The sequence below is a fragment of the Macaca mulatta genome, chromosome 20 (genome assembly GCF_049350105.2).
Source record: "Macaca mulatta isolate MMU2019108-1 chromosome 20, T2T-MMU8v2.0, whole genome shotgun sequence".
NCBI lineage: Eukaryota > Metazoa > Chordata > Mammalia > Primates > Cercopithecidae > Macaca > Macaca mulatta.
In genome coordinates, this window is record NC_133425.1 from 70,266,219 (window position 1) to 70,290,740 (window position 24,522).

At 45.1% G+C, this 24,522-nt stretch overlaps 1 protein-coding gene and 1 long non-coding RNA gene across 10 annotated transcripts in view; one reads left to right on the top strand and one right to left on the bottom strand.

The window, feature by feature from the left end:
* WDR59 (WD repeat domain 59) overlaps positions 1-24,522 on the bottom strand; it is a 128,780-nt gene that overhangs the window by 88,086 nt on the left and 16,172 nt on the right. For all 9 annotated transcript variants that reach the window (XR_013411202.1, XR_013411204.1, XR_013411203.1 and 6 more), the window contains exons 2-5: positions 17,929-17,978; positions 7,561-7,696; positions 2,862-2,947; positions 792-872 (exon numbers count right to left, since the gene is read on the bottom strand). Coding sequence is in view for 6 of the 9 variants with exons in the window: in XM_077984678.1 (XP_077840804.1) it covers positions 792-872; positions 2,862-2,947; positions 7,561-7,696; positions 17,929-17,978 (353 nt within the window). In the remaining 3 variants the exon portion in view is untranslated. The remainder of the gene's footprint in view (positions 1-791; positions 873-2,861; positions 2,948-7,560; positions 7,697-17,928; positions 17,979-24,522) is intronic.
* On the top strand, positions 13,696-24,518 carry LOC144337734 (uncharacterized). Its single transcript, XR_013411218.1, has 3 exons — positions 13,696-14,232; positions 23,145-23,711; positions 24,131-24,518. It is a non-coding gene; the product is annotated as an uncharacterized LOC144337734 (long non-coding RNA).

Consider the following 24,522-nt stretch of genomic DNA (forward strand, 5'->3'; position numbering starts at 1 on the left):
CCGTCTCTACTAAAAACATACAAAAAAATTAGCCGGGCGTGGTGGCCGGCACCTGTAGTCCCAGCTACTTGGGAGGCTGAGGCAGGAGAATGGTGTGAACCCGGGAGGCAGAGCAGGCAGTGAGCCGAGATCGCGCCACTGCACTCCAGCCTGGGTGACAGAGCGAGACTCCATCTCAAAATAAATAAATAAATAAATAAATATTGGCTGGGCATGGTGCCAAGTGCCTGTGGTCCCAGGTACTCAAGAGGCTGAAGTGAGAAGAACACTTGAGCCCAGGGTTTCAAGACTGTACTGAGCTAAGATGACACCACAGTGCTCCAGCCTGGGTGACAGAGTGAGACCATGTCTCCAAAAAAAAAAAAAAAAAAGAAAGAAAGAGGAAAGAAAGAGAGGAAGGAAGGAAAGACAGGAGGGAAGGGGGTAAGGATGAAAATGAGGGAAGGAAGGAGGGAGGGAGGAAGAGAAGGAAGGAGGGAGGGAGGGTGGGACGGAAGGAAGGAAGGAAGGAAGGACGGAAGGAAGGAAGGAAGGAAGGAAGGAAGGAAGGAAGGAAGGAAGGAAGGAAGGAAGTCTAACTAAGGAGAGTTCTCCTTAAGGTCTTACCTAGAGAGGTCCTAGCTCTCTTCTCCATCCCCCTACAACTGTGTCTTTCACTCCCAAATAATACATTTGCACTCAAATCCTTGCCTCGAGGTATTGAGGGGAAACCAAACTAAGACACTTGATCTCTAAAACAAAGGTCCCAAATCACCCCCAACCAAGTGGTTATACCTCCTAATTGTTCTTACTTGATATCCCAAATGTAGATGTAGGTGTCCACAGAGCTGGTAACCAGGAGGTCAGGCTCAAACACTGCCCAGTCCAAGTCGCTGGGACACAAAGAATAAACAGAACAAAGAAAAGAAAAAAATTTCAGAGTCCAGGTCCGAAGCACTAGCACATCGAGTCTCCAGTGGCTTCAGAATGTCATTGTTAATGGGCTTCTTAATGTGGTTTAGACTGAGAATCTCCAAAGTTCCTTGGTAATGAACATGAGTTTGGAAGGAACCTGTCAGGTCCTTCGCCCTGTAGTTGCCAGCTATACTATCATCTGCTCCCAGAAAAGAAATGCAGTGCTTCAACTTAAAACATTCTCTCAGGGCTGAGCCTGGTGGCTCATGACTGTAATCCCAGCACTTTGGGAGTCCAAGGTGGGCTATCACTTGAGGTCAGGACTTCAAGACCAGCCTGGCCAATATGGTGAAACCCCATCTCTACTAATAATACAAAAATTAGCCAGGTGTGGTGGCACACACCTGTAATCCCAGCTAGTCGGGAGGCTGAGGCAGGAGAATCGTTAGAACCTGGGAGGCAGATGTTGCAGTGAGCTGAAATTGCACCACTGTACTCCAGCCTGGGTAACAAGAGTGAAACTCCATCTCAAAACAAACAAACAAACAATAACCTTTCTCTCTCTAAATAAACAGAAAAAACGAAGGAAAAACACACAAAGTAATCTTTGCATTATCATTTTCTAAATCAAATTCCACCACAGGCACCTTGGGTAAACTCAACATCCTTAAGCAGCGGCAAACCGTCACACCGCCATGCAGCACCCAGAGACAGCCAGAGGCCTGTGGTGGTCCCTACCCGTGCTCTGCTTCCTAGACAAGCAGTGAATCCACAGAACATTCCACCCGACCCAGGTGTCTCACCTTTCCCAGCACTTCCAGGTCAGCTTAGCCCAGAAATAGTGACCCAGGGAAAGAGTGGATCAAGGAAGACTCAAAACCAACTGGAAGCCTTGACTGGGAGGTGGCTGTGCCCTTGGGTTATGAACTGTGATGCAGGAGCTCTGTTACCACTGCCACCAGAGAGAGAGCCAAGGGCCACTCCCTGACATCTCCATGTCCTTCCAGGCACCACTGACCATGAACTGGGGGATTCTGCTGCATAATCCCTCCTCTCCTATGACAAAAATCAGTTCTAGGCCAGGCATGGTGGTTCACGCCTATAATCCCAACACTTTGGGAGGCCAAGGCAGGTGGGTCACTTCAGGTCAGGAGTTCAAGACTAGCCTGGCCAACGTGGTAAGACCCTGTCTCTACTAAAAAAAAAATACAAAAATTAGCCGGGCATGGTGGAGCACACCTGTAATCCCAGCTACTCGGAAGGCTGAGGCAGGAGAATCGCTTGAACCCGGGAAGCAGTGGTTGCAGTGAGCCAAGATGGCACCACTGCACCCTAGCCTGGGCGACAGAGTGAAACTTCGTCTCAAAAAAAAAACAAAAAAGGCCGGGCGCGGTGGCTCAAGCCTGTAATCCCAGCACTTTGGGAGGCCGAGACAGGCGGATCACGAGGTCAGGAGATCGAGACCATCCTGGCTAACCCGGTGAAACCCCGTCTCTACTAAAAAATACAAAAAACTAGCCAGGCGAGGTGGCGGGCGCCTGTAGTCCCAGCTACTCGGGAGGCTGAGGCAGGACAATGACATAAACCCGGGAGGCAGAGCTTGCAGTGAGCTGAGATCCGGCCACTGCACTCCAGCCTGGGCAACAGAGCGAGACTCCGCCTCAAAAAAAAGAAAAAAAAGAAAAAAAAAAATCAGCTCTAATCCTTTACCATGGACTGGACTATATCTGTCCGGGATGTGGTCTGGGATGGGGGTCAACAGCTACGCGATGGTGCTTTCTAAATGCCGGCTGCTTCTCACTGTGTTCTTCACCATCACCTTAGTGAATGCTAATAACCCGCTGACCACCCGGGGCCTGTGTAACACAGACGGTCAAGCCATGCAAGGAGGATGGCATCATCATTTCGTTCCCAGGGGACTGTGACAAAGCAAGACAGTTAAGGAGCTGTGGAGGACTGGTGCCTACCTGATGACACGAGTGTGGCCTTGTAAGGTTGTGCCAACTTCCCCACTGCCGTCTTTCCACTTGTAAAGGTCCACCCGTTGGTTGCTCTGAAAAGAAGGGAAAGAAGGCCGCAGGCAAGTACGTTGGTATATATGCTCTTGCCCCAATCAGCTTAAGGCGGAGAAGAGGAAGCCAGGGATCTCACGCATGGCAGAGATCCTTCAGGCTGAACTTTTCTTTGAAAAGCCATCAGGAATAAGTACAATTAACATTAGCTTGAGCTAACTTCAGCTCAGTATGTAGGTCTGTGAATCTCAAAATGGAAAGGCAGGACTATCTTAAGAGACACATCTTGAACAGTCACAGCTGAACTGAAGGTGCAGAAACACTTCTGCACATGAGCTTCATGGGCCAGGAAAATGTCCCGGCCACTGGAGGAACCTCCTCCCTCTGAAGGTCACACTCGTCTCCCCAGCTGCTGGTATACTGGATGTCTCCAGCTCACCCTTCCATGATCAAATGGCCAGAGTCCACCTACCACAGGTTTTGTTTTTTTTTTTTTCTTGAGATGGGATCTATATTGCCCACGCTTTTCTAGAACTCCTGGGCTCAAACGATCCCCTTGCCTCAGAGCCCAGGATAGCTGGGATAAGATGTGAGGAGTGAAGACTGCGCCATCACAACTGGGTCCTACGACACTTTAAAAACAGAGGTGCATAAGAGAGAAAAAAGAAGCTGGGCGTGGTGGCTCATGCCTGTAATCCCAGCACTTTGAGAGGCTGAGGCAGGAGGACTGCTTGAGCCCAGGAGTTCAAGACCAGTCTGGGTAACATAGCCAAATCACATCTCTACAAAAAAAATTAAAAATTAGCCAGTCATGGTGGTGCATGCCTGTGGTCTCAGCTACTCAAGAGGCTGAGGTGGGAGGATTGCTTGAGCCTGGGAGGTCGAGGCTACAGTAAGCTGTGATTGTGCCACTGTACTCCAGCCTGGGTGACACAGCAAGACCCCATCTCAAAAAAAAAAATAAAGAAAGAAAGAAAAGAAGAAAGACCATCAAAAGGGTGTCCTAGAAGGCAAAATTATTTAACACTCCTTGAAATATACCTGTATTTAATTTCGTAAAGGGTTAAGCAGAAAGTGACAGGGAAAATGGACCAGAAGAAACCACAGCTACAATAGAAAGATAACTTGCATCAAAGTACATTTCACTTAAATATATAACAAAACAGCAAAGGCTCCCTACATACCATGAGTTTATGAAACACACTGAAAGTGATAAAGATTACTAATAGGCTGAGAACAATGGCAGGCCACTTAATAATTTTCGAAATGATATATATGTAATAGACTGATTGTCATTTTAGCTCAGAGACAGATGTATAAAATTCTGAGATTTTTATCCTGAAATACCAGTTTCCAAATTGAAAAAGGTAAGATTCTTGTGAAAAGGTTAGGATTCAAAATAGCTTCCAACGGGAACAGGAATGAAAAGAAAAGTCCCCTCGTCTTCTGATAATTTTCCCTGCCGTTTCTGGAGGGTCTGCTAGTGCCAGTCCACCTTAACGCATCTGGCCTCTGTCCTCCCCCAGCACACGCCACAGTGGGTATCATCACCCACATTATAGATGAGGCAAGCAAGGCTCAGAAAATTGTGGGGCCTCTCAAGATAAAAGACAGAATGTTAAAACTAGGACGTGACCTCAGATTTCCCTAACCAAAGCTTTCTCAAAAGGTTTTCTTCCAGCCAGGGGCAGTGGCTCACGCCTGTAATCCCAGCACTTTGGGAAGCTGAGGCAGGCAGATCACTTGAAGTCAGGAGTTAGAGACCAGCCTGGCCAACATGGTGAAAGCCCGTCTCTATTTAAAAATACAAAAATTAGCCAGGTGTGGAGGCACGTGCCTATAGTCCCAGCTACTTGGGAGGCTAAGGCACAAGAATTCTTTGAACCTGGGAGGCGGAGGCTGCAATGAACTGAGATGGCGCCACTGCACTCCAGCCTGGGCAACAGAGCGAGACTCTGTCTCCAAAAAAAAAAAAAAAAAAGTTGCCTTCCAACCAAGAAAAAAGAAAAGAACAGATAAACTTCATCAAAATTAAAACTTTTGTGCATCAAAGAACACTGTCAAGAATGTAAAAAGACAACCAACAAAAGGGGAGAAAACATTTGCAAATCATATATCTGATAAAGGTCTAATATCCAGAATATATAAAGAACTCCTACGATTCAACAGCAAAAATGCAAACAACCCAATTCAAAAAAGGGCAGAGGCCTTGAATAGACATTTCTCAAAATAAAAATGACATATGCGTGGCCAATAAGATACTCAACATCCTTAGTCACTGGGGAAATGTAAATTAAAACCACAATAAGGCCGGGCGCAATGGCGCACGCCTATAATTCCAGCACTTTTGGAAGGCCGAGGTGGGTGGATCACCTGAGGTCAGGAGTTTGAGACCACCCTGACCAACATGGAGAAACCCTGCCTCTACTAAAAATACAAAATTAGCCAGGCATGGTGGTACATGCCTGTAATCCCAGCTACTCGGGAGGCTGAGGCAGGAGAATCACTTGAACCCGGGAGGTGGAGGTTGTGGTGAGCCGAGATCGCGCCACTGCACTCTAGCCTGGGCAACAAGAGTGAAACTCCAGCTCAAAACAAACAAACATAGTAAAGTACCACTTCACACCTTCACATCCACTAGGATGGCTACAATTTTTAAAAAATACAAAAAATAAATTTTGGAGAAGATGTGGAAAAATTGGAACTCTGTGCATTGCTGATGGGAGTTTAAAAGTTTAGCAATTGTGAAAATAGTTTGGTGGTTCCCTCCAAAAGTTCAACACAGAATTACCATATGACCCTGCAATTCCACTCTTAGGTGTATACCCAAAAGAAGTGAAAACAAGTACATCCACACATATGTTCATGCCAGCTCTAGTCAATAGCCAGTCAAATGTCCTCTGATGGATGGACAGCTAGATAAATAATTACACAATGGAATATTATTCACTCATAAAAAGGAATGAAGTTCTGATACCTGCTATAACATGGATGAACTTCAAAACATTATGCTAAGTAAAAGAAGTCAGACACAAAAGACCACTTATTTTATGATCTCATGTCTATGAAAGATCCAGAATAGATCAATCCATTGAGACAGAGCGCAGACTGGTGGTTGCCACGAGTTGCAAGGGAGGGAGAAATGGGGAGAAACTGCTTAATGAGTAAAGGGTTTTACCCTGGAGGGATAGAAATGCTTGGGAATTGGATAGAGGTGGTGATTATACAACACTGTGAATGCAGTGAAGGATACTGAATTGTTCACTTTAAAATGATTAATTGTGAAAGAACAATTTTAAAAAGGCTGTCTTTGTTAGCACTCCCGAACAAATGCAGTGTTAATCCACGGAGTACAACTACTGAGGCGTCAGTCTAAACCAAAGGTTCCCAATCAGAGGGGATTTCGCTTCCCAGAGGACACCTGACAGTGTCTGGAGACATTTTTGATTGTTATAACAAAGGGAGGGGAGGATACTACTGAGATCTAGCAGGTAGGGCCAGGGATGCTGCTGAACTTCCTACAATGCACAGGACAGCCCCCACCACAAAGAGTGACCTAACAAGCCAGTAGTGCCAAGGTTAAAAAATCCTGGACTAGATGATCAGGGGCTGAGGGTGAGAGGGGAATAAGAGTCCCGAGGTATAAACCAACTAAAAGAGCTCCTTCTATCACCCAGGAGAGAGGCTGAGAGTAGAAAGGCAGGAAGACTGACGATCCCTTTCTCTTTCAGAATAGCCCTGAAAATCAGCGCAACCTCAGACATCCACAGTTAAAGGCAGATCCTATTTTGGAAACAGCTTGGGAAGGGCGGCTTTCTGTTCCTTCTCAAGCTGACAAAGTTGCTCTTCTTTCTTTGCTCAGATGCTTTCCTTCCGCAGACTGCCTTTCCTGACAAGAACAGACTGAGACAGGCTGTACAGTGGTCCTGCCCCTGGTGAATCAGAAAGATTCCTTTAAATACTCTCCTGCCAGCCCAATGCAAAAAGAGCAAAAAGTTTAGATCTCTCATTATTCTAGAATACAATGTGACACAGAATCTGGAGAAAGATGCCAGAGAGGTTCTAGTCCAGAATCCTTTTGTATAAAGAAAAGATTTTTGTATTAGAAAACCTAACAAAAGTTATACATGTTTTCCCAAGGGAAAAAAATCACACATAAACAGGCACATAAAATTTTATGGGGTTAACGAAATCTAATGATTCCCAATCAAGGAAGAATCCTTTCCTTTGAATGGAAGGGTAGGGGAAGTCTCCTGATCCCTCTGAAAGCAATGAAGGTCAACTCCACACCAGCTCCCCAGTTACCCTCCTTAGAACGTCTTTCAAAGTCATCTGCCATTTGGCCACTTGCTAGTTACATTGCCGCTGATGAAACAGGTTCTCATCACTCACAGAAATGGATGCATCTGCCTGTTTCCCTTTCAAAATCTGGATTCAGTCCCTAGAAATACAAGGCCTGACACCGATGGGACCAGCGAGCATTCCCACATATATTTAATCTGTAACTTGCCTCTGTCTTTCTTTCAGAACCATCCAAACCTCTTTTCCAACTGAGCAATGAGGACTGCACTCTCTTCTCTACACAGGACATAGATCTGCCAGCCCCAGATGACACATGTAACAGCATTCTCCTGTATTCCTTAAATAAGCTCACCGAAGCTGCAAAATAGTGTGCAAAGCTGTCATGAGGATTCCACTGCACAGCTCCAATGTCCCATTTGCTCTGGCGAGAGATCTTTCGGTGACCTTCGAAAGGGGCATCCAGATTGACGATGTACAAGAATCTGCGGCTAGAGACCAACATCAACATTGTAATAGTATAAAAGCACAACATCATTAGCATTAGGATAGAAAAGCACAATTGGAATTGCATACAATTTGCAAGCAGTGCTCCAAAAAACCCAAACACATATGGCATTTATTTACTCTGAAAGGCAAAGAAGTGACAAGAGTAACTCAAGATGGCTGTCACAAAAAGAGAAGAAGTGTCCCTGTGACAGTCCTACCTCCAGAGATGGCCTTCCCTACCACATCCATTCACGAGAGTCTGGCCTTCTCCCGGGATTCATCTCCAACTCTCCCAGCCTTTCCTAATCCCCCAGCTAGGGTTAATTACTAAATTAGTTAATTCCACATTACTCCCATTGCATAGTTTGCATTTTGACCACAGCATTTATCTTGTAGCAGGACTACTAATTTAAGGCTCTTGTCCTGAGTCAACTAAGTGTTCAAAGAACGAACCATGTCTCGAGTATCTTTTGTTTTTTTTTTTGAGACAGAGTCTCGCTCTGTCACCCAGGCTGGAGTACAGTGGTACGATCTCGGCTCACTGCAACCTCCACTTTCCAAGTTCAAGTGATTCTCCTGCCTCAGCCTCCCGAGAAGCTGGGTTCTCCTGCCTCAGCCTCCCGAGAAGCTGGGTTTACAGGCACCCGCTATCACACCTAGCTAATTTTTGTATTTTGTGTAGAGACGGAGTTTCACCATGTTGGCCAGGCTGATCTCGAACTTCTGACCTCAGGTGATCCACCCGCCTCAGCCTCCCAAAGTGCTGGGATTACAGGCATGAGCCACCATGCCCGGCCATCTTGAATATCTTTGTATGCTTCACATCACTAGGCACAGTGCTCTGCACTCAACAAATATGAGCTAAATTAAACATATCACTTATTATTAAGCCAAAATCCTGTAGAAGCAGAAAATCTCAAAATTCCCCGTACTACTCCCTGGTCAAGAAAACTAGGCCGGGCGCGGTGGCTCAAGCCTGTAATCCCAGCACTTTGGGAGGCCGAGGCGGGTGGATCACGAGGTCAGGAGATCGAGACTATCCTGGCTAACACGGTGAAACCCCGTCTCTACTAAAAATACAAAAAAATTAGCCGGGCGTGGTAGCGGGCGCCTGTAGTCCCAGCTACTTGGGAGGCTGAGTCGGGAGAATGGCGTGAACCCAGGGGGCGGAGCTTGCAGTGAGCCGAGATCGCGCCACTGCACTCCAGCCTGGGAGACACAGCGAGACTCCGTCTCAAAAAACAAAAACAAAAAAAAAAAAAAAAAAAAAAAGAAAACTAAACTAAATCTATCAGGAGGGTTAACAATAACAACCAAAAGGAATAATAATTAAAATAACATATGAAGTGCCAGTAATGTTCACGGTGCCAATCAACACAAAGGATCTGAGAACAGGGAGGTCCTGCATTCACCTATTTTCTTTTTAAGTAAAGTATCCTTGGTGTGTGAATCAACCTCTCTGCAGCCATCAGCTATTGATTCTTTGCTAGAGACCACGCCAAGCCCCTGGAGTTCAATGAGAATAGGCAGGCTCAAAAATGAAGAAAAAGATTAATCATCCCTGCTCAGAAGAGCCAGGAGATGGCATACAAAACTCTAGGTGGTAGCAGAAACTCTGAGGAGAGATGATGGAGGGAGAAGAAGAAAAGTCAGGGGAATACACAATTTCACAGAATTTCCAGGACTTCTAAGAAAGTGCAGAACAAAGATCACATAGAATCTCTGGCCTCCTCCAAAGGAATCACCTGATCCTGCAATGGCTGGCTGGCATCGTCCCATCAGAACAACAGGACAAGCCTAGTAATCATATATGTAAGGTGTGTATCAATAGCGGGGTGCAGAGACCTTAAGGGCAAATGTACAAAGGCAGAAAGTGTGCACTTCAGGGTGAACACGCCTGATGCAACATAGGTGTTTATCTTCATTTTCCCCAGTGCTCCACTACAGTAAGAGTAAAGAAAGACAAAAAACCTCCAAAGACAAAGAAAATGAGACAGGAAATGAAAAGCAAGTGGACAAACAGTAATTGATCTAAAGAAAGCTAAATAGGTCGGGCATGGTGGCTCACAACTGTATTCCCAGCACTTTGAGAGACCAAGGTGGGTGGATCGCCTCAGGTCAGAAGTTGGAGACCAGCCTGGTCAACATGGTGAAACCCTGTCTCTACTAAAAATACTAAAAAATTAGCTAGACATGGTGGCAGGCACCTGTAATCCCAGCTACTCAGGAGGTTGAGGCAGGAGAATTGCTTGAACCTGGGAAGCAGAGGTTGCAGTGAGCTGAGATCATGCCACTGCACTCCAGCCTGGGCGATAGGCTGAGACTCCATCTTGGGAAAAAAAAAAAAAAAAAAAAAAAAAAAAAACAAGCTAAATAGAGCCAAAGTGCGTGAAGAGAGAAGTGAGTGCAAAGCAAGCTGCTTTCCCCCAACTGGAGGCTTTAGTCTCAAGACAAGGGCAAGGGGTAGGGCTAGAGGACAACAGGCAGAACAAAAGTAGGAGAGCTGTTTGAAAGAGCACTAAGGAGGCCAGGCACAGTGGCTCACGCCTGTAATCCCAGCACTGTGGGAGGCCAAGGCGGGTGGATCACCTGAGGTCGGGAGTTCGAGACCAGCCTGATCAACATGGAGAAACCCCTGGCTAATAAAAAATTAGCCAAGCATGGTGGTGCATGCCTGTAATCCCAGCTACTTGGGAGACTGAGGCAGGAGGATCACTTGAACCTGGGAGGCGGAGGTTGCGGTGAGCCGAGATCCCACCATTGCACTCCAGCCTGGGCAACAAGAGCAAAACTCTGTCTCAAAAAAAAAAAAAGAAAAGAAAAAAAACCACTAAGGAGAGGGTTATGTGCAACCCATCCAGGCAGGTGGTTGCCTCAGTGGAGAGTGGGTGCTGTTCTCCCCTAGAGCAGCCGCAGACCTGGGAAGTGGGAAGTGCTGCATTAAATCATTCCTCTCTGTATGCGGCACTCACAACTCTGCCTTTTACTCCTCAGATAGAGACTTCTTAGGAGAAAATGACCAGCCCAGGAAAAAACAAAAGCAAGCAAATAACAACAAAACCCTGGAGATAATGACCTTTGGACACTCACTAACAGGGCCTGGTTCCCACCTGATCTCCTCCACCATCTACCCACTTAAAGAGAGATGCCAATCGCTCTTTAACATTAGCAGCCAATGATCTCAACCACTGGAGGAAACCTGAAGGATAGAGACTAACACAACGGAAAGAAGAAAAGGCTTCATGGCTGGACACAGCAGCTCACACTGGAACTCTTAGTGCTACAGGCAGAAGGATCGCTTGAGGCCCGGAGTTAAGACCAGCCTGGGCAACCTGGCAAGACCCTCTCTGCATTAAAAAAAAAAAAATTAAAATAAAATAAAATAAAATCAGCCAGGAGTGGTGACATGTGCCTGTAGTCTCAGTTACGGAGAAGGCTGAGACGGGAGGATTGCTTGCCCAGCAATTCAAGGCTGCAGTGAGCCATGATTGCGCCACTGCGCTCCAGCCTAGGTGACAAAACAGAAAAAGAAAAGGAAGGAAAAAACTCCTCCCTTGCCTCCCCACTGCCCTCCAAAATAACAACAATAACAAAAAAAAGAAAAAAAGAGAGAGAAAGGAAGAAGAAAAGAAGGAATTCAAAGGAAACAGCGATAAATGCAGAAGAGAAAAAATCTTGGAAACACTATTCTCCAAGAGTTAAGAGATAATATAAATAATAATAAATATTAAAACAATAGTTGAAATTTTTTGAAAATTAAAATAGTTGAAATTTTTTTTAAAATCTGAAAGTAGTGTTAGAAGCTAAAGTTTAGGCTGGGCGCCGTGGCTCACGCCTGTAATCCTAGCCCTTTGGGAGGCTGAGGCAGGTGGATTGCCTGACCTCAGGGCTTTGAGACCAGCCTGGGCAAAACGGTGAAACCCCGTCTCACTAAAATACAAAAAAGTTAGCTGGGCATGGCAGCGTGCGCCTGTAACCCCAGTTACTTGGGAGGCTGAGGCAGCAGAATTGCTTGAACCCGGGAGGCGGAAGTTGCAGTGAGCTGACATCGCGCCACTGCACTCCAGCCTGGGCAGCGGAGCAAAACTCCATCTAAAAAAAAGAAAGAAGCTAAAGTTTAAAACTCCCAGAATGCAAAACTGACAACAAGGCCAGAAGAAAAGTCATACAAGATATCCAACATTGACTACTAGTAGGAATTCCAACAAGAAAGAATGAGAAGAGAAAATGAGGTCAGGCACAGTGATTCACAGCACTTTGGGAGACTGAGGTGGGTAGATCACCCGAGGTCAGGAGTTTGAGATCAGCCTGGCCAACGTGGCAAAACCCTGTCTCTACTAAAACTACAAAAATTAGCTGGGTGTGGTGGCACTCACCTGTAATCCCAGCTACTTGGGAGGCTGAGGCATGAGAATCGCTTGAACCTGGGAGGCAGAGGTGGTTGCAGTGAACCAAGTTTTCATCACTGCACTCCAACCTCGGTGACAGAGCAAGACTCCCTCACAAAAGGCAGAAAATGATCAAAGACATAATACAGAAAAATTTCTCTAAACTAAAAGATTCAGATTTCCAGATTTGAAGGGCCTTTCACGGTGCTAAAAAAAAAAAAAAAAAAAAAAAAAAAAAAAAAAAAAATTCTGTATCTTAATCACAATGGTGATTACATGAGTGTATATATTTGTAAATTTTAGCTATTTACTTAAGTTTACCACACTTTATACAATTTACTACACATACTGTAAAATGCAACATAAGAAAAGGTCAGGTGCATGGCTCACGTCTATAATCCCAGCACTTTGGGAGGCCAAGGCAGGAGGATCACTTGAGCACAGGAGCTCAAGATCAGCCTGGGCAACACAGGGAGATCCTGTCTCTACGAAAAAAAAAAAAAAAATTAGCCAGGCAGGTATAGTGGTACATGCCGGCAGTCCCAGCAGTTCAGAGGCTGAGGTGGAAGGATCACTTGAGCCCTGGAAGTCGAGACTGCAGTGAGCCTTGATCTGCATTCCAGCCTAGGCAACAGAGTGAAACCTTGTCTCAAAACAACAACAAAAAGAAACCCAATATAAGAAAATGAAAGTTCTGGCCGGGCGCGGTGGCTCAAGCCTGTAATCCCAGCACTTTGGGAGGCCGAGACGGGCGGATCACGAGGTCAGGAGATCGAGACCATGCTGGTTAACACGGTGAAACCCCGTCTCTACTAAAAAATACAAAAAATTAGCCGGGTGAGGTGGCGGGCGCCTGTAGTCCCAGCTACTCGGGAGGCTGAGGCAGGAGAATGGCGTGAACCTGGGAGGCGGAGCTTGCAGTGAGCTGAGATCCGGCCACTGCACTCCAGCCTGGGTGACAGCGCGAGACTCCGTCTCAAAAAAAAAAAAAAAAAAAAGAAAATGAAAGTTCTAGGTCTTTCAAGAATCACCTGTCTTGCCGGGCGCGGTGGCTCAAGCCTGTAATCCCAGCACTTTGGGAGGCCGAGACGGGCGGATCACGAGGTCAGGAGATCGAGACCATCCTGGCTAACACCGTGAAACCCCGTCTCTACTAAAAAAATACAAAAAACTAGCCGGGCGAGGTGGTGGGCGCCTGTAGTCCCAGCTACTCGGGAGGCTGAGGCAGGAGAATGGCGTAAACCCGGGAGGCGGAGCTTGCAGTGAGCTGAGATCCGGCCACTGCACTCCAGCCCGGGCTACAGAGCAAGACTCCGTCTCAAAAAAAAAAAAAAAAAAAAAAAGAATCACCTGTCTTTCACAATGTCTTCCACAATGGTTGAACTAGTTTACATTCCCACCAACAGTGTAAAAGCATTCCTATTTCTCCACAGCCTTGCCAGCATCTGTTGTTTCTTGACTTTTTAATAATTGACACTTTGGTGAGAGATGGTATCTCATTGTGGTTTTGATTTGCATTTCTCTAATGATCAGTAATGATAAGCTTTTTTTCATATGTTTGTTGGCTGCATAAATGTCTTCTTTTGAGAGGTGTCTGTTCATGTCCTTTGCCCACTTTTTAATGTTTTTTTTTTTCTTGTACATTTGTTTAAGTTCCTTGCAGATTCTGGATATTAGACCTTTGTCAGATGGATAGGTTGCAAGAATTTTCTCCCATTCTGTAGGCTGTCCACTCTGATGATAGTTTCTTTTGCTATGGGGAAGCTCTTTAGTTTAATTAGATCCCATTTGTCAATTTTTGCTTTTGTTGGCGATTGCTTTTTGTGTTTTTGTCATAAAATCTTTGCCCGTGCCTATGTCTTGAATGGTACTGCCTAGATTTTCTTCTAGGGTTTTTATAGTTTTGGATTTTACATTTAAGTCTTTAATCCATCTTGAGTTCATTTTTTTATAAGGTGTAAGGAAGGGGTCCAGTTTCCATTTTCTGCATATGACTAGCCAGTTCTTCCAGCATCACTTGTTAAATAGGGAATCTTTTCCCCATTGATTGTTTTTGTCAGGTTGATCAAAGATCAGATGGTTGTAGATGCACAGTCTTATTTCTGATATCTTTATTCTGTTCCATTGATCTGTGTGTCTGTTTTGTACCAGTACCGTGATGTTTTAGTTACTGCAGGCTTGTAGGATAGTTTGAAGTCAGGTAATGTGATACCTCCAGCTTTGTTCTTTTTGTTTAGGATTTTCTTGGCTATACAAGCTCTTTTTGGCTTCCATATGAATTTTATACTTTTTTCTAATTCTGTGAAGAATGTCAATGGTAGTTTAATGGGAACAGCACTGAATCTGTAAATTACTTTGGGAGGTATGGCCATTTTCATGATATTGATTATTCCTATCCATGAGCATGGAATGTTTTTCTATTTGTTTCTGTCCTCTCTGATTTCGTTGTACAGTGGTTTATAGTTCTCCTTGAAGAGGTCCTTCACTTCCCTTGTTAGCTGTATTCCTAGGTATTTTATTCTCTTTGTAACAATTGTGAATGGGAGTTCATTCATGATTTGGCTCTCTGCTTGCCTATTGTTGTTGTATAGGAATGCTTGTGATTTTTGCACACTGATTTTGTATCCTGAAATTCTGCTAAAGTTGCTTATCAACTTAAGAAACTTTGGGGCTGAGACAATGGGGTTTCCTAGATACAGGATCATGTCATCTGCAAACAGGGACAGTTTGACTTCCTCTTTTTCTATTTATTTTTTCTTTTTTTATCTCTCTCTTCCTATTTGAATATTCATTATTTCTTTCTCTTGCCTGATTGCCCTGGCCAGAACTTTCAATACTATGTTGAATAGGAGTGGTGAGAGATTCCTGAAAGACCTAGAGGAAGAAATACCATTTGATCCAGCAATCCCATTATTGGGTATGTACCCAGAGGAATCTAAATCATTCTATTATAAAGATATGGCGGGGCGTGGTGGCTCACTCCTAGCACTTTGGGAGGCCGAGGACGGTGGACTGCCTGAGTTCAGGAGTTCAAGACCAGCCTGGGCAACACGGTAAAACCCCGTTTCTACTAAAATACAAAAAATTAGCCAGGCGTGGCAGCGTGCGCCTGTAGTCCCAGCTACTCAGGAGGTTGAGGCAGGAGAATTGCTTGAACCCGGGAGGCAGAAGTTGTAGTGAGCCGACATCATGCCACTGCACTCCAGCCTGGGTGACAGAGTGAGACTCCATCTCCAAAAAAAAATACAAATAAAAATAAAGATACATGCATGCATATGTTCAGTGAAGCACTATTCACAATAGCAAAGACATGGAATCAACCCAAATGGCCACCAGTGATAGACTGGATAAAGAAAATGTGGTACATATGCATCATGGAGTACTATGTACCCATAAAAAGGAATGAGATCATGTCCTTTGCAGGGACATAGATGGAGCTGGAAGCCATTATCCTTAGCAAACTAACACAAGAACAGAAAACCAAATACCACATGTTCTCACTTATAAGTGTGAGCTGAACAGTGAGAACACATGGACACAGGGAGGGAAACAATGCACAATGGGACTTGTTGGGGGCCGGCGGGGAGGGAGAGCATCAGGATAAATAGCTACTGCATGTGGGGCTTAATACCTAGGTGATGGGTTGACAGGTGCAGCAAACCACCATAGCACACGTTTACCTATGGAACAAACCTGCACATCCTGTACATGTATCCTGGAACTTAAAATTAAATTAAATTTTTTTTAAAAAGAAAATACTTCAAAAGGCCAAGGCAGAGGCAGGTGTAGTGCTTGAGTCTGGGATGTCGAGGCTGCAGTGAGCCAAGATCACATGAGCAACTGCACTCCAGCCTGGGCGACAGAGTGAGACCCTGTCTCAAAAGAAAGAAAGCGAAAAAGAAAGTAAGAGAGAAAAGGTGAGAGAGAGAGAGAGAGAGAGAGAGAAAGAGAGAGAGAGAGAGAGGGAGGAGAGAGAGAGAGAGAAAATACGAAATGAGGCCAAGGTGAGAGGATTGCTTGAGTCCAGCAGTTCAAGACCAGCCTGGGCAACAAAGCAAGACCCCCATCTCTAAAAACAGAAAAAAAGACAAGAAAATTAAATAGAAACCTTCGAGATCATGTTGAAAAATAGTAAGAATGTGTGCCAGGCACGGTGGCTCACGCCTGTAATCCCAGCACTTTGAGAGAACGAGCCGGGTGGATCCCTAGATCAGGAGTTCAAGATCAGCCTGGCCAGCATGGTGAAACTCCATCTCTACTAAAAATACAAAAATTAGCTGGGCGTGGTGGTGGGTGCCTGTAATCCCAGGTACTTGGGAGGCTGAGGCAGGAGAATCACTTGAAACTGGAAGGCGGAGGTTGCAGTGAGCCAAGATCGTGCCACTGCACTCCAGCCTGGGCAACAAGGGCGAAACACCATCTCAAGAAAAAAAAAAAGAGTAGGGAGCTGCAGGCAGAAAAGAGATACCAATTTTCCCTTATCTAGGCACCCAGTATGACACACAAAAAAATGGTATCAATAATTTTCTCTGGGGAGGTGGTCGGAGGTAGGAAGGAAATTTACTTTTCATTGTATATCCTTCTGAACTTTTTAAATGTTTACTATGTTGTGTGGTTTTTTAAAAAGGTAAATTAAAACACAATTTCAAAATAAAGTAATGAAGCTGATAGAAAAGAAAACATTTTCATTGATTTGTAAAGGAGTTCATAAACAACTACATTAATGAAAACACAGTGGATCCTAGAGGTAAGGACTGTAATCGAGAGCAACACGAAAGGGAAAGGGGACCGTGGCCATCAAAAAAAAATTTTTCACCAGGTGCTGTGGCTCATGCCTGTAATCCCCAGCACTTTAGGAGGCACTTTGGGAGGCCAAGGCAGGTGGATCACCTGAGGTCAGGAGTTCGAGGTCAGCCCAGCCAACATGGTGAAACCCTGTCTCTGCTAAAAATACAAAAAATGAGCCGGGCATGGTGGCACGCACCTGTAATCCCAGCTACCTGGGAGGTTGAGGCAGGAGAATCACTTGAACACCGGAGGCAGAGTGAGCCGAGATCGCGCCATTGCACTCCAGCCTGGGCTACAGAGCAAGACTCCGTCTCAAAAAAAAAAAAAATAATAAATAAATAAATAAATAAATAAATAAAATTTTTTTTTGAGATGGTGTCTTGCTATGTTGACCCGGCTGGTCTTGAACTCTTTGGCTCAAGTGATCCTCCCACCTCAGCTTCACAAGTAGCTGGGACTACAGGCGACGCCTGGCTTAATTATTACATTTTACCCCAATAGTACAATATTAGGGTTATTAGCAAAAACAGAGATGGCCCTTAATTGCCAGAGTCTTAAAAATTTTGAGCCAGAAGACACTACAGAAACTATGTCATTCGATTCCTTCATGATGAAATCAAATTCCTTCATGAGAAAACCAAAGTCCAGTTAAGCCAAACTGAATAAATGTCCAGGGGCTCATAGTTAGTGGCACCATCAAACTGGAACTCAGAATCCTTCAATCCTAGGAACCACCTGCTTGACCATAATAGATTACATCCTTCAGGTATATAGTAGCAAACATCCTTGAGTCTTGTAGTAAACAGAAAATTGCAATTTCAAGTTCAAGCTACCAGTCACTAAAACTTCAAAGGTGTTTTATTGCTTACCTATTAGGGCAGAGAGTAAAATAAACTGCGAATAATCCCTCCAAGTAGCCCTGAAGCAAACAGGACATCAGAACTAAACCCTATGATCATAATCCTAAATAGAAGAATAGCTTCCAAGCTCCCAGAAACTCCCTGATTTGCAATTCGTTTCTAGAAATCATGGCAGACAAACTCAGCAAGCTCACTTACCCAGAAAGCACTGCATGCTGCCCAAGACAGTCCACAGACATCGCAGTTGCCTGAGAGAGAGAACACAGTCAGTGCTGCCAGCAAACCCAGCCAGGGATATAAGGCAGAGGTCTCTGTGGCTCTTCCTATCTCCCAAGAAGTCCCCAGCTCACAAGTATTATTAGTTCTCTACAGTGGATGCTTTTACCCACCTACTTCTAATTCGCAACCAAATTTCACATTCACTTTATTTTTTGTAGAGACAGGGTCCTGCTATGTTGCCCAGGCTGGACTCGAACTCCTGGTCTCAAGTGATCCTCCCATCTCAGCCTCCCAAGTACACATTCATTTTTGACAATAGGGCAGTTGTTATCTGTTACCCCCACATCAAGACTATACGTAACCAAGCTGGTACCTTCTAAATTGAAGAGACAGACTGGGCGGGGTGGCTCACACCTGTAATCCCACCACTTTGGGAGGCCAAGGCAGGCAGATCACCTGAGGTCAGGAGTTCAAGACCAGCTTGGCCAACATAGTGAAATCCTGTCTACTAAAAATACAAAAATTAGCCAGGTGTTATGGTGGACACCTGTAATACCAGCTACTTGGGAGGACAAGGCAGGAGCATCGCTTGAACCCGGGAGGTGGAGGATGCAGTGAGTCAAGATCGAGCCACTGCACTCCAGCCTGGGTGACAGAGTGAGACTCCGTCTCGAAAAATAAACATAAATAAATGGAAGAGACAGAAGTCCTGGAGTCCATGGGAAGGCTGATTAGCTCGGAGAAAACAGCAGCTACTATGCACAAAAAGCCTCTTCCAAGTGAAATCTAACCTGGACACCCCCATCCCACACACACCCAAGACATCCATGACTTTCAAAGGGCATGGACTTCTCCTCAAGCCATACGGCAGCTGGCAATATTCAAACATCATCCCTGCTGAATCCAAGGTAAGATGCTTGATACTGACATGCCCAGGTCACATTCGCTCTGAAATTTCTAGTGCATTTAACTGGTTTCTATTTCCCGGGTCTCCCAATTCCCAGGGAGCACTATCACATAGTTTCAGGATCCGATGTCTAACTCCCAAGAGACTGCAGTGAGTCCAAAGAATGTGCATTCAGGCTGAGCACAAGGCTTATTTTAATCCTGGCAGTTATTGCCCTGAATTTCTTTGGACAAGTTCAAATCCTGCTGCATTCTCATGTCAATATCATGAAACAGTTTGTGCCACTGTTTGGTTATTAAACGCTCTAAGTTCCCTCCAAGAGAATATCAACGAAGAATCCATTTAATACATTCTGCCACAATCACAAATCACAAATGGTAAGCACATTCTTTCCCTCACCCTCGCTGGCCTTATTTAGTGGGTTTCTCAAGTCGTTCACCCTCAAGAAACATCATAGGTAATACTGGGGACAAGAAGCCGGAGTACTCTCACCAGACGTTGCAACGTGATTAATATGCATCCTTCAGTGCACCAGAGTCAGAAGCAGAGAGAAGCCCAGAAGGAAAGGCAGGCAGTGAAATGAGATGCCGTTTCCAGGATTCCTCTGTGCAATTTACAGACAGTAAGGAGACAACAAGGAGGAGGGCAAGACTGTTCCTCTAACAAGATCTCAGTAATCTTTCTGGGGAGTCTGTGGTAGGCAGAATCCTAACAGATAGCCCCCAAGATTCCGGGCCCTTGGTATATACACACCTTTTCCCTGCTATTCAACACTCACTGAACACAAATCTAGCTACTATTGAGAAGGAATTTTAATCTAGCTACTATTGGGAAGGGACTGTCACTCAGGCTGGAGTACAGTGGCAAGTGCAGTGGCTATAGCATCTGGGATATCTTAAAACTTCCCTTTCTATCTCCTACCCTCCTTACCCCTAACCTCCCAATCAGTTGACCTTAAGATAGAACTCAGCAGGGCGCGGTGGCTCATGCCTGTAATCCTGGCACTTTGGGAGGCCGAGGCCGGTGAATCACTTGAGGTCAGGAGTTCGAGACCAGCCTGGCCAACATGGTGAAGTCTCATCTCTACTAAAAAATACAAACATTAGCCGGGCATGGTGGCAGGCACCTGTAATCCCAGCTACTCAGGAGGCTGAGGCAGGAGAATCGCTTGACCCCGGGAGACGGAGGTTGCAGTGAGCCGAGACGTGCCACTGCACTCCAGCTTCTGCAATAAAGCAAGGCTCGGACTCAAAAAAAAAAAAAAAAAAAGATAGAAAGACCTCAAACAACCCAAATATCCACCAGTAGAGGAAGAGATAAACAAAACGTGGTATAGACATATAATGGAATATTATTTAGCCTTAAAAGGGAAGGAAATTCTGATACATGCTATAACATGGATGAAGCTTGGAAACATGCTAAGTGGAGTATTCCAGATGCAAAAGGACAAATATTATATGACTCCACCTAAAGCAGATGAATTCATAGAAACAAACAGTAGAATGGAGGTTGCCAAGGTCTAGGGGAAGTAGAGAATGGGGAGTTACTGTTTAATGGGTACAGAGCTCCTATTTGGGATGATGAAAAGTTAGAGGACGGGGAGATTGAGAGACTGAGTCTCATCAGCCCTTTAAATCTACATCTAGATGTCAGAGACAGGAAGTGAGAGATTAAAAGGGTGAGAGATTCAACATGAAGATTTTCATTGCTGGATGCAAAGACAGAAGGACACGGCAAGGACCTGAGAGAGCATGTAGGAGCTGAGAGTGCCTGGACTTCTGACCTACAGAACTGTGAGCTAATAAATGGACGTTGTTTTAAGATGCTAAATCTGGGCCGGGCGCAGTGGCTCACACCTGTAATCCCAGCACTTTGGGAGGCCGAGGCAGGTGGACCACCTGAAGTCAGGAGTTCGAGACCAGCCTGGCCAACGTGGCGAAAATCCATTTCTACCAAATATACAAAAATTAGCCAGGCATGATGGGGCATGCACCTGTAGTCCCAGCTGCTCGGGAGGCTGAGGTAGGAGGATTGCTTGAACCTAGGAGGTGGAGGCTGCATCAGTGAGCTGAGATCTTGCCACTGCACTCCAGCCTGGATGACAGAGCAAGACTCTGTCTCAAAAAAACAAAACAAAACAAAAAAGGCAAATAAAGTATCATAACTCATCCATATCAGGGGAAGTTATTTAAAAAAAGAAAAAACACCACCACAGCACCACCTACGTGATTTTCCCTACCACTACCCTAGAAAAAACAGGTTACCACCATGTTTGCAGAAGCACACTGAGGAAGGTTACACTAAGCTGTCCCAAAGAAGGCATGGAGAAAGGGAACACTGAGACGGGGAAGTGAAAACGACCTCACCAGAGAAAGTTAGTGCTTTGTGGGGGAAAGGAGTCTGCAATCCAATTCCTCTCCACCCTCAGCACACCAGGTGGGGAATTCTAGACATCGGTCAAGAACCACAGGACTGTGGGATTTTTGTATGATCCACTGCAAGTGAGGAGGGGAAGCCCTGCAACGACGGAGATAGAATTTCCCAGCAGTCTGAAGAAAGGTGCCTGCTGCAGATTAAAGACAGGTTAGAGATGTAAAGTGGCATTTTATATCCTCTTACAGACTAAAATTTAAATTGGCTACTTATAAATATATATATAATATATATATTATATATCTCATACATTACTCTCATATATCCTATATAATATATATATATTATATATATATATATATTGTTTGTTTTGTTTTTTGACATGGAGTCTTGCTCTGTCATCCAGGCTGGAGTGCAGTGGCACGATCTTGGCTCACTGCAACCTCCGCCTCCTGGGTTCACACCATTTTCCTGCTTCAGCCTCCCGAGTAGCTGGGACTACATGTGCCCACCACCATGCCTGGCTAATTTTTCGTATTTTTAGTAGAGACGGGGTTTCACCGTATTAGCCAGGATGGTCTCGATCTCCTGACTTCGTGATCCACCCGCCTCAGCCTCCCAAAGTACTGGGATTACAGGCATGAGTCACTGCACCCGGCCTGTTTTTTTGTTTGTTTGTTTTTTGAGACGGAGTTTCGCTCTTGTTGCCCAGGCTGGAGGGCAACGGCGTTATCTCAGCTCACTGCAACCTCCACCTCCCGGGTTCAAGAGATTCTCCTGCCTCAGCCTCCCAAGTAGCTGTGATTACAGGCATGTGACACCACACCCGGTTCATTTTGTATTTTTAGTAGAGACAGGGTTTCACCATGTTTCCCAGGCTGGTCTCGAACTCCTGACCTAAGGTGATCGCCGCCTCGGCCTCCCAAAGTGCTGTGATTACAGGCGTGCACCACCACGCCTGGTCCTATACATATATGTTTAAGAAAAACACTAAAGAGGCCAGGCATGGTGGCTCACACCTGTAATCCCAGCACTTTAGGAGGCCGAGGCAGGTGGATCACTTGAGGTCAGTTCAACACCAGCCTAGCCAACATGGTGAAACCCTGTCTCTACTAAAAATACAAAAATTAGCTGGGTGTGGTGACATACCTGTAATCCTAGCTACTCGGGAGGCAGAGGCAGAAGAATCCCATGAACGCAGGAGGCAGAGGTTACAGTGAGCTGAATTCATACCACTGCACTCCAGCCTGGGAGACAGAGTGAGAGTTGGTCTCAAAAAAAAAAAAAGAAAGAAAAACACTGAAGAAAGCATATCAAAATGTTTAAAAGTAGTTGCTCCTAAATATGTTAATTTGCCTGGTTACCCTACATTATATTCATAAATCATACCATAATTTTGTACCAAATAAAGACACACAAATTGCCAATTTGCAATAAACTTTTGTGTGTATACGTGAGACTCTGTCACACAGGCTGGAGTACAACGGCATGATCTCAGCTCACTGCAGCCTCAAGCTCCCGGATTCAAATGATACTTCCCGAGTGCACAGCACCATGCCCAACTAATTTTTGTGGGGTTTTGGGGGGTTTGCTTGAGACAGGGTCTCAATTTTTTGCCCAGGCTGGAGTGCAATGGCTCAGTCTCAGCTCACTGCAACCTCCGCCTCCTGGGTTCAAGTGATCCTCTCACCTCAGCCTCCCAAATAGCTGGGACCACCAGTGCATGCCACACCCAGTTAGTTTTTTGTATTTTTGGTAGAGATGGGATTTCACCATGTTGCCCAGGCTGGTCTAGAACTCCTTTCCCCATTGTTAATTTTTGTCGACTTTGTCAAAGATCAGGTGGTTGTAGGCATGTAGCTTTATTTCTGTGTTCTTTATTCTGTTCCATTGATCTATATGTCTAGTTTTATAGCAGTACCACGCTGTTTGAGTTACCACAGACTTGTAGTATAACTAAAAGGCAGGCAATGTGATACCTACAGATTTGTCATTTCACTTAATTCTATTATCTTCTAAGTCCCAAGATATACCTCCTCTAAGAAGCTCTCCCAGGGACCTCTAAGAAGGTTCCACCTTTTCCAAAAGCACTTTCTCTGCCCCTCTGTCACAGAACTTGCCAAAACTTCTTTGTGTTTAGTTATTGCCATACACATTTTTCTTGTCCTACTAGCTGATGAACCCCTGCTGAGCACAGTCTGTTTCATTTCTCCCAGAGCACCCAGCAAGGTGCTTTGCACACAGAGGTGCTCTGTAAAAAATCTGTAGTATGAAAGATGGTTGCGACTGGGCGTTGTGGTACACACCTATAATCCCAGGACTTTGGGAAGCCAAGGCAGGAGGATCGCTTGGAGCCCAGGAGTTCGAGACCAGCCTGGACAACATGGTGAAACCACATCACTTAAAAAAAAATAAGGCTGGGCGCGGTGGCTCACACCTGTAATCCTAGCACTTTGGGAGGCCGAGGCGGGCAGATCACGAGGTCAGGAGATCGAGACCATCCTGGCTAACAAAGTGAAACCCCGTCTCTACTAAAAATACAAAAATTAGCCAGGCGTGGTGGCGGGCGCCTGTAGTCCCAGCTACTTGGGAGACTGAGACAGGAGAACAGCGTGAACCCAGGAGGTGGAGCATGCAGTGAGCAGAGATTACGCCACTGTACTCAAGCCTGGGTGACAGAGCGAGACTCCGTCTCAAAAAAAAAAAAACAAACAACAACAACATTAGCCAGGAAGGGTGTCGCTCACTTGTAGTCCCAGCTACTTGGGGGGCTGAGGGGGAAGGATCGCTTAAGCCCAAGAGGGTAAGGCTGCAGTGAGCCATGTTCACACCACTGCACTCCTGGCTGAATGACAAAGCAAGACCCTGTCTGAAAAAAAAAAGCCAAAAAAAAGATGGTAGGTCAGAACCAGGTCAAAATCAGGGTCCTTCCAGCTCACAATGTGCCAAGGTGTTCCTTGACGTCTCTGAGAATATTTTTGGTAGTTTCTCTTGATGATTCCCCTTAATAATTTATTACCCATGAGTTTATCTGAAGTTTTAAAGTTCATTTGTTTCATTAATACCTCCTAGGATAATGAACTTCAATAGCTCACTGCCTGCCGTGTGAGACATTCTATTAGAATAATGTGATGAACAAAATTTAGTTTCTGACAGGGGTCCCAAAAAAAGAGAAAAAAAAAGACTTGTGTACCTTACCCATACACTTCATACTATAAAATTTTCATCACTCTTCCTTCCTTCCTTCCTCCTTTCCTTTCCTGTCCTTTCCTTTCTTCCTTCCTGCCTTCCTT